This window comes from Zootoca vivipara, chromosome 16 (genome assembly GCF_963506605.1).
Source record: "Zootoca vivipara chromosome 16, rZooViv1.1, whole genome shotgun sequence".
NCBI lineage: Eukaryota > Metazoa > Chordata > Lepidosauria > Squamata > Lacertidae > Zootoca > Zootoca vivipara.
The window spans coordinates 39,641,048-39,660,553 of NC_083291.1; the positions used below are offsets into that span (position 1 = coordinate 39,641,048).

Here is a 19,506-nt window from a genome sequence, read left to right on the forward strand (position 1 = left end):
TTATTCTGTGTTTCCCCTGCTGAATCATCTGCTCCATATTCTTCAGGTCGGGCATTGTTTTCTTTTTTGGAGAAGACTGAGGCAAAGAAAGCATTGAGGAGTTCTGCCCTTTCTCTGTCCCCTGTTCACATTTCACCATCTTCTCCTCTAAGTGACCCCACTGTTTCCTTGTTCTTCCTTTTGCTACGGACATACTCATAAAAGCCCTTTTTGTTGCTTTTAACCTCTCTAGCAAGCCTGAGTTCATTCTGTGCTTTAGCTTTTCTGACTTTGTCCCTACACGTGCTTGCTATATGTTTGAATTCCACTCTGGTGATTTCCCCCTTTTTCCATTTTTTGTACATATCCCTTTTAAATCTTAACTCAGTTAAAAGTTCTTTAGATAGCCACCCTGGCTTCTTTAGGCACCTTCCATGTTTCCGTCTCATTGGTATTGCCTGAAGTTGTGCTTTTAATATCTCCCTTTTAACAAACTCCCAACCATCATGAACTCCCTTCCCTTTTAGTATTTCTGTCCATGGGATCTCACCCAGCGTTTCCCTAAGTTTTCTGAAGTCGGGTTTCTTAAAGTCTAGGATTTGAGTCTTCGTATGCTTGGTTGCTCCTTTCCGCTGTATAATAAACTCCAGAAGAGCATGATCACTCCCACCTAATGATCCTGCCACTTCTACCCCACTTCTACTTATGCATTTAAAACCCAGCACTGGAAAAGAACTGAGTGCACAGTAAACAGGAGTATGGATGCAACCTGAGGTTACATCCTGGAACTGACAACAGCTACTTTTCATATTTTGGTTGTGGATGTTTGAACATCCTTTCAGTAGTGCACACAGTGCTTCAGCTGTAGAAGGGCCAGGAAGTCTGTGCATACACACACACACACACACATATGGCAGAGTTTCATTTCCAATTTCTTCCGCATCTGCACAACACCAGCTCATTCCCTTTTTGCAAACCACTTCTTTTCAAGATTTTCAGTCTTCACCTTCTGTTGGCAAGCCCCTTTTGATCTGCATCTACCTTCATAAAAGCATCAGCATCAGGGCTGTAGGGCCATGGGCCAGTATTGATAACATCATGATTTTTTTTGTGGCAGGTTCAATTATAAGAAGAAACATTTAAAACTTATGTTTGCGTCACATCATTTTCTTCCCCTCCCACATATATAGGTAGATTTATATACACAGATATATAGATATAAATATATAGTTTGACTAAGACGTATTTTAAAAACCCAAACACTTTTTATGCCAGGGAAGGAGCACCAGATTTTAAAAAATGAGGCTTGAAGAAGGAAGGAGATTGCTCTGAATCCTCACTTCTTTGATTTCAGTTTTAACCCATGACACATCTTGTTGCATTTGCAAAATGCCAATTCACATCCCCACAGAAAGAAGATTAAAGCATTTAATCACTTGCAGAACAGCTTCAACCATAACTAACTCACATAGCACCAATTGATACATTATTTCCATATAGGCACACCTGTACCTGCAAAGCTCCAATGGTAATATAAATCTGTTTTAGAAGATGGACAGTTGTCGGACAAGCCACCCAAGTGGTTCATCAGCTTTAATTTCCTCTCTTTGAAATATTCATTCCTTTTCTCAACAACAGATGGGGAACACTTGAGGGCACCACCATGTACAGTGGTACCTCGGGTTATAAACGCTTCAGGTTACAAACGCTTCAGGTTACAAACGCCTCAGGTTACAAACTCCACTAACCCAGAAATAGTACCTCAGGTTAAGTGTATTTTAGAACTAGCATGAAAAGCCGCCCTGAAGACATTATACTATTAGCTCGCAAACTGTTTGTCAAGGAGACCCATCTAACCAAGCACAACAGGGGCATCCATTGTACTGTATGGGGCGGGGAGCTGACTGCTTTCAACATCAAGAAAGTGCAGGGACAGGAGAAAGCAACTTTTGCAAACCTTACCACATCACACTGAATAGCTGAGGATACAAACTACTTGAAATGACAAGAGTTTGACACAGTAAGAGTTCATCTCCCTCCATCCTCTGTGTTAACAGGACAGGCGGATGAATAAACATGGCTAACTTCATTGTTGTGTGTGGCCCTCAATCCCACAGCAAACAGAGATATTGCGGCACCCCTTAGTTTTTCTTTGAAGATTGATTCTGTTAGTCTCCCAGCAGTCCACAAACAAAACATTTAAACTAGTCCTCAAATGTGTTTTTTCCTAAGTTCTTAACAAATGATTACACTGTGTTTTGTGATGCAGTTGTGCAGGGAGGGAGGCAGAGAAGCAGAACGATACAGATGGCACAGCAATAGAAGCTGCAAACTGCACTACAGCACAGTATGATCTTTTCAAATAAACAGACACCAAGGCTGGAAGCTTGGTACATAGTACAGAGGAGAAATTGTTAAGGATCTAGTCAGCTTGCAAAAATACAATCCACACAACATTGCCAAAGCCAACAGAAAGCCTGGTTTATCAAGCACCCTTGCACAGCCAGCTTTACAGCTTGCTTTAAGCAGCTCTTCCCCTGCTTCCCAGGCCTCACAGTACCATCTTCTTCCTCACCAACAAGAGAACATCACTTCCAATTCTAGTGGCTCAAAGCATACTTTTCCAAAAATATAAACGAACGGTCGCTGCTACAGCATTAACAAGCTTCTGACTTGACCGATAATGTCCGAAGTGTGGCACTATACGGTTTTCACCTATAAACATGAAAAACGACACTGGAAGCCTGTGGCATCATCCACTTCTGAGAAATGATGCCCTTTAAAAATGAATTGCAATTTAGGCCGTTACATATACTTCCCCCCACCCACACTGGGGGTATCTAGGAAACAATCAAACATCTTTTTTGCCAGTAACAAATGCCAATGTCTATATATGCAGAAAAATAGGTAAAGGTAAAGGGACCCCTGACCATTAAGTCCAGTTGTGCAGAAAAATAGGCATCTTTAAACTACAATGTATTTTTAAAAATAACCTCTGGGTTAATGCAACTCTTATTAGGCCTTGGGAAACTGCCTTTAACTAGCACAGGAAAGTTTAAAAGAGCTGAACTTTCTTTCCCAAAACCCTTACCACTGTTCACAGTCATATCTCCACCATACACATACACCATTTCTGCATGTGAGCACATACATATTTGTCTTTTCTTCCTAAAACTTGTACCCTCCTGTGTGTTCTTTCCATCCATCTTTTGCTACTTGATTGGGGAAATTCTGTGTTTAAGCAGTAGGATCTGCAACTTCACATGGAGTTTTCCTATTACCTGCCTTACCACACTAGCTCTTACCAGGCACTTGAATCAATATTTTAGTTACTAACATTAACATTTTAGGGACATTCAGGTAGGTAGCTGTGTTGGTCTGACGCAGTCAAAATAAATAAAGAATTGTCCAGTAGCACGTTAGAGCAACTAAGTTTGTTCTGGGTATAAGCTTTCATGTGCACGCACACTTCTTCAGATACACTGAAACAGAAGTCACCATATATAGTGGGAAGGTGGGGTTGGGTTTTTCTCAGAAGGGTAGTAGGGGATGGGTGATTGACTCAATGAGTATTTTAGGGACATGGGGATTTTCCCATCACTAGTCTAAAGTCCAGGTTTGTGCCCCAGGGAGGTCACTTCAGTGCTAACAGTGGTTTGGCTTCCCCTTTGAAAGCACACTCCATTTTCTCTTGAAACATACGGATGCCAACAAGAGTCTAAGTCAGAGCTAGCCTCTCAGCTGCAACCTATTCAAGTCCAGGTATCAAAGAAGGAGGGAGCAGGGGTTTGTCCACAGACAGCTTTCTGTGTCATGTAGCCAGCATGACTAAACCGCTTCTGGCACAACAGGACACTGTGGCGAGTACCAGAGCGCACGGAAACACAGTTTACCTTCCCGCGGCAGCAGTACCTATTTATCTACTTGCACTGATGTGTTTTCGAACTGCTAGGTTGGCAGAACTGGGACAGAGCAACGGGAGTCCACCACCGTTGTGTGGATTTAAACCGCCAACCTTCCAATCAGCAAACTCAAGAGGCTCAGTGGTTTAGACCACAGCGCCACCCGCAACCCTATGGAATCTCAACTAAAGTATCCATGACAGATGGCTAGGTTGTATATATGTGTAAATAAACCAACTATTATAAATACACCACAGTCCGCTATGCCTCATTTTAAAAAGGAAGCACAGACCTTAGCTAAGTGCTTGAGCCCCTGGAATCTCATACCACTTGGAGATTGGGGTGGCATGCAATAGTAATCTAATTCTAAAAGCAACAGGAAATTGTGTGGCATGAGGAGGAAAAGGAAGATAAAAAGGGGCAGGTGTTTTGCAGCTGAAGCTGCCATTAAAAACAACCACAGAACTTGTATGCCAATCAAACCACCCTTACCACAAGTTATGCTGTTAACAAATTATTGGACTCAGAAACACTCCAAGTTGCAACAACAAAATGCCACCTCGTTGCCCAAAGAAAACACATACCTTGCCATCCCTTCTACTGGGAATTTTTTATTGATGCTGCTAAGCTTTGGAGCTTTTCCTTCTCCAGAAGGCATTAAGAACATAGTAGCCTAAACAAGCAGATGAAGCAGTAGGCAAACAAACATAATGAGCATGTTTAGAACAGATCCCTGAAAACTCAATAACGTAGAATCCCGGCAGAACTAGGCATGCCTGTGCCTTGGGCAGAATGCCAGCGACATCCAGCCCCTACTTATTCCCATGCTTTTAGTCAGTGTCTGTCATTGCATGCATTATTAGCCTCCCAATGGACTATCACAACACACTCTACATGGGCCTGCCCTTTAAGGCAGTTCAAAGACTTCAGCCTGTATGGAATTTTGTACCCCATCTTTTAATGAAAGCAAGTCATAGACAGCATGGTCCCTTTCACACTAGGTCCGCTTAACACCGCTGAGGCAATGTTCTGCAGCACCATTGAAATACTTCAATGCTTGCTCATTTGTTTAAAATCATAAGCGTTTTTACTCATAATTAAGCTCCATAAATCAGTAAAGGCGACCTGTTTGAAATATGTCCTTTAGTTAGTTAGTCTTTTGCTGTTGCCTGTCATTCAAAGCCCTTTAATTACACATTTCCTTTTTTTTAGTAAGTGTGATTTCACCATTTTATTGTTCTTTTTTCATTTTTCTTGACACAATAGTTTGCTTCCATGCAACTATTTTCCTCTGAAATTGATGCCATTAATTCATTAGGTCATTATGGAACATCATGGTAGTAATAATAATAATAATAAAAAATAATTTTAATAACTACTTTTATTATATTCAGAAAAGAAATGTTAGCAACAATAAATAAGTTTCACCATCATAATCAATAAAGAAATTGAATCATTGCAGTTCTTAGGTAAGTTACCGTATGATAAGACTTTACTATGATTAAATAATTTTAAATTGTATATGTAAGTTGCCTAGATGCATTTTTGTATTTGATGACTAATATATATATATAATATATACGAGATGGAAGACAGAGGACGAGGTGGTTGGACAGTGTTCTCGAAGCTACGAACATGAGTTTGACCAAACTGCGGGCGGCAGTGCAAGACAGGAGTGCCTGGCGTGCTATGGTCCATGGGGTCACGAAGAGTCGGACACGACTAAACGACTAAACAACAACAATATATATATATACCCTGTTTCTCATATTTTAAGACATACCCATAAAATAAGCCATAGCAGGCTTTTTAAGCATTCAAGGAATATAAGCCATACCCCGAAAATAAGACATAGTGATAGGCGCAGCAGCAATGCCGGCCGCGGCAGGAGGAGGAGGAAAAAAATAAGACATCCCTTGAAAATAAGCCATAGTGTGTTTTTTTGAGGAAAAAATAAATATAAGACATGTCTTATAATATGAGAAACACGGTATATATATATATATATATATATATATATATATATATATATATATGTATATGTATGTATGTATATATATAATATGGTGGCACTCCTTCCAAACCATTGCATTGTACTGTGTTTTCTACATTGCCCTCTCTCCCTTCCTTTCCTAAAACAAAAACACAAAACTAAACCTGCTTTGTGGCAATTTTTTTGTCTTTGACTGGAACCGCAGCTCCTGTGTAGACTGGAAGTATTGCTGTAGCTGCTAGGAGGCAAGTTCTGTGGGGTAGCGGCTGATGTCCCACCTTTCCACACTGCTTGTCTTGTATTTTTTGTCTTGCTACATGGTCCCTTCACTCATAGTCAGTCTTGCCTTTAAAAAAATATTAGTTTCCCCTCTCACCTTTATTGAGGAAAACACAATTGCATCTCTTCATGCTCATTTGCACCATTTTTTTTAATGCTTCTGAACAGCAGCGGAGCAAGCCGATCGGGTGGCTGGGCCAGCAGGTGTGCCCTGCGCCCAGAGGCGGGGCCAGGTGCCAGCGGGGCAGGGCGAGCAGGGGCAGGACGCTCTGCAGGGCCTCCTAGGAGTCTGCCTGTCTCCACCCACTCAGCTGCCCTACAGCTGAGGGGGAGGTGGCGGGCAGACCGTTTGGGGCAGCACGGAGCCTGCAGGCGCCCAAGCCACTGCGTCACTCCTAGGTGAGACGTGTGGCTCAGATGCGCTGCAGGCCCCGCAATGAGTGCCACCCAGCATTTTGTCACCCCCCTCATTGGTGACACCCAGGGCGAACTGCCCCCACCACACTCCCTTCCTCTGAATGCCAGTTATTATCTTGAAAGTCGTAGGTGGCCTAGGCTCTGTGTACCTTGGGGAATACCTTTGCTTGCATATTTCCCCCAGTCTCTCAAGTAAGTGGGTAAGCCCTGCTTTCACCAAAATACAATATCGGGAGCACAGAGTTTGGTAACTTCCGTTGTGCTCTTTGGAACTCCCTGCTCAAGAGAGATCCACCAGATTTCTTATCAGCTGCATTTTTGTCAGCAAATAAAGCGCTTTTCTCGGTCACTGATGACACAATTGTGCTTACTTGTAGATATTTATTATTGTTTTAACTCAGGGAGGAGTAACCCTTCAGATAAACAGAGGCAGTTAATACTGCACAGTTTGCAAACCGAGTTTCTTGAACTACCTTTGAAAGACAAATGTATCCATACACACATTTAATTCTACAGGATAAAAGGGGAGGGGATTCAGTTCACCCATCGCAGGGCTGCTAGCAAAAAAAGTGATGCTTTTGGGAGGTGTGACCAATTAAAGGCTACTCATTTCTGAAGAACTGTGAGAGATTCATATTGGCAAAGAATTCAAAAGAAATTCCTGAGTTTCCACTCTCTGCAAGATAGGCATGTTGATCCTACTTTTAAGGTAGCCAATTGTGGTTAGGTCTAACAATAATGAAGCATGTCTTCCCTGAGTCAACATTTTTATAGATCTACAAAATTGTAGTATCTTGCTGGAACAATTAACTTTTGAAAGACACATTGCAAAAAGATGCCCGGTATTCTCTCATTATAACTTGCCAATCAGAATGAGCATTTATGTAGTGCTCCTTTTTGAGTGTTCAAAGCTTTTCATACCTATTACCTCCTTAGTAACACATTCAACAATCCTATATGGCAGGCTGGTATTATTCCAACATGGAGCTGGGATAGAGAGTACTGTATAGTGATTTGCTTAAGGCTACCTTGCAAGTTTATGCCTCAGGCTCACAAAGCAATGTTGGGTGCTTATGCACTATCCAAAACAAGGACTGTCAAACATTAGGAAGGGAATTGACAGTAGGTTGTGCTGAAATGCTGACTCAGCTGCCAGAGGTGTTGTTGACATCACTAACATTAGGAACTAAAATTTAAAAAATTCATGCTGGTCAGTAAATGGCAGTCATCTAGTAAAAAGGCAAACCGCTAGCCTAGAAGAAACATTCTGCTTGCCTATTTTGTATTTCAGGCTCTATTCACCTAGCGATGTGTACAGGAAACAATAAAAGGTAGGGGTGTGGGTGTGTTTACAGAGAAGAACATCATACCTCACAATAGTTAATCATGCCAACTTTGCCATGGAGCAGAGGGGCACAATGCTAGGGGGGGATATGAGTATTGTTTGGGGTTACACCCACTAAGGATGAAATGTACAATCTCAATGCCTATGGATAAAGCTTTGAATCTGATCATTAATGTTTACAGGAAAAAGTTTACATTCAATGCCTTCAGGTCTAAATCAAGCACTCAAGTTTGGACTGAACCATTTCAACCCCTTGTGGGCATGCTTAAGGGATAAGACCACAACTTTGACTCCATTATTAAAGAGTTACTGTAAGTGAATTTCTATATATTGGTTGCACTTACTCTTTCACTTATTAAACATTTGTCAAAATCTAAATTCCGAAAGATTTGGTTTGATTTCTCAAGTGCCTCCATATATGCTATGGCAGATAGATCATACTCTCAGTACATCCAATTGTGCGAGGGAATTGTGTGATGGAATTTAGCCTCAGCCGCCAAGGTTTAGTCACAGTGAATCTCAGGCTTGTGCACATTCCACCCCAGCCTCAAGCACAACCATGAAGACTGAAGAAACTTTAGCTTCTGTTTTAGATTACGCACAGCTTGCTATGATAACTGTGGTTAGAGCAGGGTAGTTCAACATGTGGCCCTCAATGTATTTTTGGGTGGCCCTCAGCAGCATATGTCACCCCCCCAGCCCTTGTGCTGTCTTCCCAAAGCCATTAAGCAAGGTGCTGGGATTGGGGAAGGAGGTTTGAGAGCTCTGGCAAGGTCCTAGGGTCCTTCAACCTACTTCCCAAAGCCTAATTAGCACTTTGCCAGCTTTGGGAAGGAGTTGGGAGGGCTCTAGGATGCTGCCAGTGCCTCACTAAAAAAGTAAAGGTAAAGGGACCCCTGACCATTAGGTCCAGTCGTGACCGACTCTGGGGTTGCGTGCTCATCTCGCATTATTGGCCGAGGGAGCCAGCGTATAGCTTCCAGGTCATGTGGCCAGCATGACAAAGCCGCTTCTGGCAAACCAGAGCAGCACATGGAAACGCCGTTTACCTTCCCACTGTAGCGGTTCCTATTTATCTACTTGCATTTTGACGTGCTTTCGAACTGCTAGCTTGGCAGGAGCTGGGACCAAGCAACGGGAGCTCACCCCGTCACAGGGATTCGAACCGCCGACCTTCTGATCAGCAAGCCCTAGGCTCAGTGGTTTAACCACAGCGCCACCTTGGTCCCCTCACTACTCCTTCCCAAGGCAGTGTGCGTGTCAAAGTACTCTTGCGGCCCACTTGGTATCAAAAGTTGGACCACCCTGGGTTAGAGTAAATAAGTTAACCTCAAACAATTGTTTACAAGCTGTCTTACTTTCACTTATAGTTAAAATTAATAACAGTTTAGGGTTCATTTTTAAAAATATTTTTATTTTGCAATAATGTGAAAACACACAAAAACCATAAATAAAAGAAAAAGCAAGAACAATAACAGACATACATAAAGCAAAAGCAAAATACATACAAAAATACATATATACAGCTTATATTTTAACAGTTTGTCAACCTATACTGATGCTCCGCAATTTAGGGTTCAGGCATAATGCTGAACAGTTTAGGGTTCAGGCATAATGCTGAACTGAGCTTAATCTAAAAGAGAAATGGAAGTTTCCAAAATCCCCTCACAGCTATGCCAGAGGATGACAACAGTGGGGGCTGACTGCGACTCACGCTAGACCATGGTTTAGCATTAAATGCAATAAAATATGACAACTGGTTTTATTGTAAGACCAAGTACCTTACATTATACCCTTTATGTGCTGAAATAGTTTATATTCTCCTTCAAATATTTAATATTTCTGTGTTACCTACAAATACTCAACATATTTCTACATAGACACCAATTTACGGTAATACACATGTGAAAACAGTGCTCAATATGTTTTAAATCCACTTGTCTGTACTTGTCAGAGTCACATACGGTATTTTAGCCCAGCAACTGAAAAATTACTTTGCATCTTAAAGGATGCTCCAGTGGAAAGGTGCAACCCTCATACTACAGTCTTCATACTACAATAAGAGAAATGGCTATATTAGCTACAAGAAACTGGACCAATATATTTGACTTAGAAACAAAGGGTGGGGATAGGGTGAGTCATAAGGAAGTGGGGTGAGATAAATAAACTGGTCACCTAATTCACACTTAGATATAGGAAGACACAATTACAGATACACTGCTGTTGTAAATTATATAAGCAGCTCTTCATGTAAAAGGCACATATACAGTTTCCCACAACTGCAGCTTCTAAATGAGCAACATAAGATTCTTGGTCATCTGCAATCACAGCCAGCTCTACTTTGATATCTGGATCACACCAAGTATGAGGCATTTGTGGATGTGACTGAGGAATTGTAATTGTGAGTCCATGACTGACGCCATATACTGTACTGCCATCATTATGACAACACAACTAGATTTTACACAACTCATTAACAACTCCATGATTAAACCAATAGCCCTTTTCCCACAAAAATTGGTCCTTTGCTAATTTATCTCATGACACAGTATTGTCAGCTAACATTAGAGGACATCAAATAATTGGTAAGAATTGGTAATCATGACATCTGAGGATTGATAACATGAAAGTACAAAGAAAACAACAGTTACCATAAATGGAGTAACACCTATTTCGCCCCTCCCGCTCAGAGGCAGAGGACAAGTGGCACAGGCCAGGTCACAAACATGAGCTAACAAGTGCCAAAACAGATGCCCATGTGTTTTTTAAATACGTGCTTGCCAGTCTGGCTATAAAGCAAGCGTGGCGGAATTTATTTTTAATACCAAAAAATGTGCAAGCGGAAGGGGAACAAAATTCAAACCACGCACTGTCCCTACCTCGCTGGGCTTCATTGCTTTGACTTTTTCAGCAAACTTGCAATATTGGGTATGGGCTAGGAAGGAAAAAATCTTTAAGATAAGTGGCAAGGAGATGTAAAGCAGGGGAAGAGAGTTAATTCTCATCACCCAAATGCTTTTAGTATTAAAAGGTAACTCCCTCACCCAATTTTCAAAATGGACTGGCAAGTTTTTGTTTAATAAGCACATGCACAGTTGGTTCGACCCTCAACCAGTGAACCACTGCCTGTGCCTCCAATTACTTCCTCCCCAAGTCTGCTGGGCTGCCCAGTGAAAAAGTTTATGTGAACAAGATGTCCACTTGCCCTTTCTTTCTGGACTACACAGCAGGGAGAACTGGAGCCAACAGGCTGCCAAAAGTGTGTGCACAACCACAGAAGGCAGAAGCAACCACCTCCCAATCATTCTGCTTGCTCACACTCTCTGTTTAAGCAGTATGGTGGGAAGGCTGGGTACTGCCAAGTCAGGCAGTGCGAGCAGACCAAACATGAACATGCTCACGCTGTCAGTGGTACAAGACATAGGATGGATAAGACTTGATCCAACACTCAAAAGGATATCATAGATAGGGCGAGTTCTGCACCAGTTATCTTTCTACTGGTGGTGTAGCTGCAAGAAATCAGCCCAGGTAGCCCAACTGTGCAACCCAAAAAAGAGGGAGAGCAAGCAAGGAAGCAGAGTTGGCAGTTGTGCCTGTAAAAACACAATTGTTTCTGGTTGCTCATTCATTCTGGGAAGACGCATTGGGCCCAATTCTCCACACCTACCCTAAGGAGAGAGGAAATAAGTGGGTAGACCAGGGATAGGGAACCTGTGCTCCCCATGTTGCTGGACTACAATTCCTACTGTCCCTGATCACTGGCCATACTGACTGTGTCACCCCGAGTACAATAACACTGATGGACCAGAGAAGCTTCTTACCCTGAGGTTGAGCCTCCCAGAGCAAAAGCAATGATGGTGATACTCTGAAGGCAATCACTACTCTTGCAAGAAACAGTTACCACCACCTCTTGCCCTTATTCATCCACCAGCTCTGGGCAAGGAGACCAGGGAGATTGGGCAAGTCATGGTTGTAAGGAAAGTTCATGTCTGCTTCCAGTTAGTTGCCAGCCATCTAAAAGGCCCTGCCAAGGTCCTTATTCTTTCTCTTTGAGTGGTGTGGCACAAAGGACGGGGCCCAGTAGAGCCAACCCAAAGCAGGCCATCAGCCACCAACCCTGTTTCCCTGCCCTGCCTCGCTTTCTGTGTGATGCAGTGAGAAGGTTTGAACTTGCTAACCCCAATCCTCACCACCCATAGCTGTCAACTCTCCTGTTTTTCACGGGAAACCCCTGGATTTAAATCTGTTTCCCGCTGGTCTCCCGAATAGAAAAATATCCCGTAAATTCCCCGGATTTGCAGCTCCTGCCGCCGCCGCCGGCCATGTCCCGGCTCCCGGATGGCTGCTCGCTCACTTGGCTTTGGAAATCACCATTGCGCATGCCCAAGCATGCACAGAACCGATTTCCGGTGCCGCTCTGACCCATGTCTGGGCACCGGAAATCGGGCAGAGCCGGCACCGGAAGTCACTTCCGAAATCGACTTCTGGTGCCGCACCGCCACTGATCCCTTATTTTCCTGTACGGAAGTTGATGCCTATGTCACCACCGCTTTGCCCAGTGGAAACGCACAGGTGAGCCAAGCGAGACACACACACACACAGGACACCATGGCATTTGGGATGGAGCCCAATCCTCCTTGCTGCACTACCCAGAAAAAGAAAGTGAAGAAAATGGGCAGAGAAACCAGCTTACGCTGAAGGAGGCCCAAACCACCATAACACACACTCTGCCGGGGTAGAACCAAGCGGAGCGAGGGATGGAGATAAAGAGGGCCTCAAAAGCAGGCTGCCAGGTGTCCCCATCACCTGAAGTCCAAGGGCGGGCTGGGGAACTTGGCATGAGGAGCTCTACAGAAGGACTGGGGCCGGCAAGGCACAAGCTGGGCGACAGGCACCTGCCAAAGCAAAGGGCCATGGCAGGGATGCAGGATGAAGGGGCCACAGCTGGCAGATGCCACCAGGGAAGCAGCAGCAGGGAGCGGGCACAGGTCCCCTCTGACCTCAAGCGTGTGGCCCACGCCAGTCCCTCCCCTCCCCTACCCCCCTTAGGGGGCGCGCCCCGCGCCCTCCTCCTCGGCCCCTCCCATTACTGGGCAGAGGGGATCGCTGTGACGCACTCGAGGGCCCTGGGCGCGCAGAGGTAAAGGGGAGGAGGAGCAACTGCGAGCGGAGAGAAGCCAGCGGCCGCAGCCCCGCCGCGCCGCCCCGCTGCCCTCCCCGGCGCTGGCGATGGTCCCGCCCGAGACCCCTGCGCAAGTGGTGTGATGGTCCAGCCCAGCTCTTCCCCACCCCCTCTCCCCGGGTCACTCACAGTCTCTCCTCATCTCCGCTCGGCGCCGCCGCCATTTTCTTCGCAGCGAAGAACCCGCGGGGGGGAGGGGGAAAACCGAGCCGGAGAGGAAACCCGGAGAGCCAGGCCCCGCCCTCTTCGCTGCAATTGGATGCCGATTCCCATCACTCAGGGTACCTTCACGGAGCTATTGGCCGGTGCTGTTCTACACGGGCGAGGCTACCCTGTTCCCGGCGGCCGTTAGAATTGGCGGGAAGTGCTGTCAGTAACAACGATAAAAAGTGGGTGGGGGACAGGTGCCCGCGCTGCCTCTGATTGGTTCGTGAATGTTGTCTGCCTAATGATAGGCCCGTTGGTTCATCATTCACTGACGAAGAGGGCGGTGCAGAGTTGCGGGTAAAAGACTTTTTGAAATGTAACGGATCTAACGGTTTTTTCCTTTCCCTTTTCTCGAAGTGCCTCAGCGGTCCCTCCCCCTTCTGTGTGGGTACGTAGGATACTGGCCTTCTCAGGGCAAAGCACCTTCAAAATACTGATAATTTATGTCTATACCATGCCTGTTACTTGGTCTTTAATGTGCCCATCGAGTTATACCAAGGTCATGTTTCTGCAGCCATTACTCATCCCATGAGGACCACCATGCCAGCTGAAATGTGTGTGTAGCCAGGGTTGGCCCACCCATGAGGCAAGGTGAGGCAGTTGCCTCAGGCAGCAGAATCCACAGGAGCAGCGGGTCCCAAAGTACAGTAGATCTTTGTGGTTCACCTCAGGTGCAAAAATGTATCAGACTGGTCATGTGTGTGGCCTATAACACCAAGGTCTTCTGGCATGTTATACTGATGCTCTCCCTCAGTTTCTCACTATATGAAATGTACAGGTAGTCAAAGATAAGTGCCCAGCTATCATGTTGAAACACCAGCACCAAAACATTAAATCTTCCCCCCAAAAATATTGTACTCTTTGTCTTCTAGTAAAATAGCAACACAATCTCCGCGTCTTACGTCTTTTTCTACTCCTTACAACATGAATGCAAGCCAACTGCCATGCTTGATATGTTCCAAGCATCTGAAAGAAAATTATATCATGTAAGCAATTTTTGTTAACAACCAAAACTGTCAAAACAGCCACTCGGGCCGAAGTGTCTTGAGGTCAGCATCTGCAATGTCATGATTGCCAGGAACAGATTCAACACAGATAAGTCTATGGACCTTGCTATGTGCTATGCTGCAGAGGTAGCATGACTTTGCTCACGGATCTCAAGGGGGAAAGAACCATGTTACAAGTATAGATGGAGAGTGCAGAGAAAATCTATGCATGCCCTCTAACATTTCAAAGTTGAAAATAATCATGTGGCAGCTTAAGTTTTCCTTTTTACTTTGGTAAACAGATGAAATACAGGAATCCCTCTGGAAGCTGTTGCCAAGATGAAAATAGGGGCGCATCTGTATTTATAAAACCCTTATTTTTGCATCAAGATTCAGAGGCTGTGCTTGTTGCTTCCTTATAAAGTATTGAAACTAGTCATACAGTAAAATTTACTTGTTTAATCCTTTGTAGTGATGAACAAATACATTTATTTCAAACCATGATTTTATAAATATATTTGTCTTTAAAAAGTGATCTGTTTATTATGTGGCGTCAAACTTCTGACTGCCATGGTGAATTAGTAGTTACAGGACATACATTAAAAGTATTACAATCATTACAATGAAATGCACTTGTAAAGTTTAATTTAGACTGCAATCCTAAACTCACATATTTGGAAGTAATTCTCATTGAACCCGAGCAGACTTACTTTTCAATAGACATGTACAGGGTTTCAGCATCAAGCTCTTTGAAATATTGGCAGAGTTGCGGTAGCAGCGTAACTTAGACTTCATACATAACTGCTATAGCTAAACTCCAACTAAGTATTTTGAGTTACAGGTAGATAGCCACATTGGTCTGCCGTCAAAACAAAATAAAAATAAAATAGAAAACTTCCTTCCAGTAGCACTTTAGAGACCAACTAAGTTTGTCATTGGTATGAGCTTTCGTGTGCATGCACATTCTTCAGATACCAACAACACAATTTACACTGAACTAAGTTGTAGGGGAAAATGAGGGAAAGGCAGATCCGGGAAAATACATGTCAGCCAGATGTTGACACCAACCAAAATTATACAACAGATTGTTAAGCAATCACTCTATGAGGATTGTTTATGAGAAGCCACATGGGTTTACCAAGAATGTCATGTGAGACAAACCTTATCTACTTAATTTTAATTGAGTTAGTTAGACAACCTTCTAACTATAATCCAAAACAAAGTAGAAATATCAAAACAACACCACATTAGTTCATCCCACACAGGAAGAAGGGTAAAGGAAGAATGTGCATGCAAAAGTGAGAATGTGTGAAGGAAGGAATCAATTCTTCAAAATTAAAACCTTATACATATTGTTGTTTGATCCAAAAATGTATTCACTATTTTACAGTCAGCACAAACAAACAAGAAATGCATTTATCCTTATGCCATAATACATTTGATATTATAGTATTTTATATGCCACAAATTTTTGTTCCTTTTGCAGGAAAAGGAGGGGAAAGAAAACTCAGTGGCAGGGATGGTGAAGGGCTTGCATAATGTTGCCAGCAGTAGGCAAGCTGGCCAGGTTGATAGTAGCATCTCATGGTGGACAGCTCCTTGTCTGAGCCTCACTTCAGTCATGACCAGGACTTGCAAAAAAAAAAAAAAGTATGGAAAAAAGGTCTCATCCCTGTGACTTGCCATGTGTATTAACTATAGTTGCATCTGCCCCTAGTGCCTTTCAGGCAGAAGTGGAATAAAAAAAGTTTTAATTGCTCCCTTTGCAGCTTCTGCCAAGTAGTTAGAATGTGGCACCAGCTTCTATACAGCCATAAATCCCAGTACTTTAATGAGACAATTTGCCAGGGATTCATACAAAAAAATGGGAATGTCCCAGGTGAATCAAGACTGTGCTGACCCTTAAGTCTATATATAAAAGCAGTTCTACACACTAGGTCTCTTTTCTGTCCCCTTCAGTAAGACTAAAGGGTAAAGCTTTTCACATGTTCCACAGTAAGACTTCAGAGTCAAGTTGTAGCAGCCACTTAAACTCACATAGTGGTTCACAGTAGGGTTGCCACTTCTAGTTATCAGAGGGTTGTATATTATTATTTTTAAAACAGATGAATAACAAGCACCAGATTTGTTACTTCTGTTCCTAGTGTTTCCAACAGTTTGCCACCAAGCCAAGACTATTACCTGCCCACTCCTTACCTAATGGCCTTGCAACTAAGTGTTACCAACATTTTTACAAGGCTTTTGAACCCTTAACAAAACAAGAGACAAAACAAAATCCAGCAGGGGAGTTTCTCCCCCTCAATGTATATACTTGCCAGAAAAAGCCTCCCCTGTTGAATTCTAGCCCCTCATGCAGTTGTTAAAACATACAAGAAGCTTTCCAGAAAAGCAGTTACAACCCATTTTCACTACCATACCAAAGCTGTCCAATTCTCAAAAAGTTTACTGCAGAGTCATGTGTGACCACAAACATGCCAGTGCCTCTGTTTTTCTCAACATGACCTCACTAAGAGTGGAGCCACATTCTCTAATCCACTTTTGCCGTATAAACACTCCTGGGTCAGTCAGTGGACACAATATGTCAAAATCACACAATGGTTGTCTGTAATATGAGCATCCACAAGTGCAGCAATGCTGCCTTGTCTCTACACAAATCAAATGAATTGTCTTTCATATTTTCAATTTTATTTTAATGTATATAATACCCTATTTCATAGACTAGGCCCAACTTACAACATTTAAATGTTCTCTCTTTGACTTTTCTAAAACTCATCCTTCTCATACATAGAAATTTTAAAAGAAAAATAATTTCCTATCAAATGTCTTCCGTTCTATAGTCTTTCATAACATGTACTGAAGAAGATATAAATGTATATAAAACAAATAATATATTTGTGCAGTGCAATCACTCTAGTGGCTCCATACATGCATGCACTCTTTGGTGGTCATATCCTATACTGTATACAAATGGGAAACTCAATTCTCAAATAGTTGATTCTTAGGTAATCAAAATGCACACACAAGAGTGAGGTATCGGCAGGCTTGAGGGAACATCACAGTTTGCAAAAGTGCAAACAAAAAATTAGGGTGGGGACCCCAAGTTTGGGGAGAAGCCTAAAGAGTTCAGTAAGACTGAGTATGCTTAGTGGCCACAGAATGCCAGCTCACAGGTGAGTTGCATTTTTACTTTATTTATTTAACAAATATATATATACCACTTGATTGTAAGAAAAGCTCTAAACCATTTACAAAAATATAAAATAAATCATTAAAAATATCAAAAAACAATTAAAACAGGTATTTAAAATAATAAAAAGCTAATTACAATCAACAGTGGCTGAAAAGAAAAATGAATGAAACTGTTCACTTATTCTGTGTTTGGTTTTATTTATAAACTGATTGCCTTCCAGTTAAAAGCTATTATTGCTAGGTGGTTCAAGGTCTGAATCTGCTCTGAAGGAGACTGAAACTCAACAGAGGGGAACCAGAAACTAAGCCAAGTTCTAATGCTCTTTTGATCAGCTACGAAGTTGGGTGTAGTAGCTGGAATATAAGTGAGACTGGCGAATAGGAAACATCAATAGGCTGGAATCTAGGAAAGTCAAGATGGAGAGTGTTATAAAGTTACTGAGCCCACAAGAAGTTGAGCTGCACTATCAACAGATTAGAATGATCGGAAATGCTACAGTTTTGACAAGGTTTAGATTAGAATATGCTTTTGTTATTTTCTCATCCTAATTGCTCTGATAGTAAAATAGTAAAGCTGTTATAAATTATTTCTCCCCTAAAAGTATTATTGCAGCAACCTTTTGACTCTTGCTGTTAAAAACCTTTAGCAAAATACTAAAAAAAAATGTAAGTGATATATCTATAAAGAGGTTAAATTGATATTAACAGTGAGGACCACATAAGTGAAGGACCAACTAGGAAGTTAAGCTGGAATTTCCAAAAACACAGGACTGCCACTGCCAGCCAATGCCGAGTTAAATGGAACAATAGTCTGAGACTGTGTAAGGCAACTTCCTATACTAACAAAACTATATCCATGAGGAATATAATTTTTTATTACTGTATGTAGAAATAAAATAATAAGGTATGTTATCCTTAAGATTAAATACTAACATTTTCTGTGTTCCTTGTATTGAATGTGTGTGAGAGAGAGACATGGTGAGCAGAACAAAGCTATAGTAAATATTAAAATTTCCAATGATTATATATTTTAAATATTTATAGGATGCCTTTAATGGCTGAAACCCACTGTAGACAACTTTGAGAAAATATATACATAACATATTTAACAAAAACAGCAGAACAAAAAAGTATTACAGTAAAATAAGCATCAGCAGAAGAAGACATAATACTATTATTTTTGAAATCAACTCAGTAAAATACTTCAGTACTTTTAGTACTTCAGTACTTTTACAGGTAAAAGGTGAACAGCCTATAAAACCTACATGAGCAATATTCAGACATAGTCACAAGAATTATACATGGAAGATTAGGAAAAAGGAGAAATGAAAATGTAGGGGGAAATGTAGGGGAAATGTAGATTGGGTTTTATAGTATTAGGCAGCAATCCTATACTCACCTGGGAGTAAGTCTCATTAAACTCAGTGGGTCTTGCTTCAGAGTAGACATGCATAGGTTTGCACTGTCTGATTACAATATTGATCAGCATAATGTTTTGGTTTAGGGTTTTTTTCTTGTGTTCTTATAATAAGACAATTTATCTATTATAGCATAATCTCACAATTTTGTAATTATTGTATTCTTCTTAGTATAGTTGATTTCTTCCAAACTTATGTGTAAAGAGACAGCTTGTACTCCTTACGTAGAAGTGTACGGTAATTTAAAATGTTTGTTTTGGAGGTACTTGTCTTTTTCTTTTATCTTTTTCTTTTTTATGTATGTATGTGGTTTCCCCCCCCCCCCGTTTGCATTTTCAATGTGTGTATATATATGAAATATTAAAATATTAAAAAACCAAAAAACTTCTGTGTAAAGGATTTTAACAGCCACTGTCATATAACTGGCAAATTGATACTGTAGCCTTTGCTTTCCCAGTGTTAAAAGAATACAGTTCTTTGATGCAGTACCACTGATTGTCCCTAATTTTTTTAAAAAATTTTTTGTAACTGTACACACTCTTTTTTTTAGTTTCTTTTCTCAGAAGATGCCCAAATAGAACGCCAACATTGTTCTTTAACTCCCACAAT

At 42.0% G+C, this 19,506-nt stretch overlaps 1 protein-coding gene across 1 annotated transcript in view; it reads right to left on the reverse strand.

The window, feature by feature from the left end:
* MECP2 (methyl-CpG binding protein 2) overlaps positions 1-13,389 on the reverse strand; it is a 71,087-nt gene extending 57,698 nt beyond the window's left edge. The window contains exon 1 of the mRNA XM_035140535.2: positions 13,227-13,389. Coding sequence (XP_034996426.1) covers positions 13,227-13,261 — 35 coding nt within the window. The 5' untranslated portion in view covers positions 13,262-13,389. The remainder of the gene's footprint in view (positions 1-13,226) is intronic.
* Between the last annotated feature and the right edge of the window lie 6,117 nt (positions 13,390-19,506).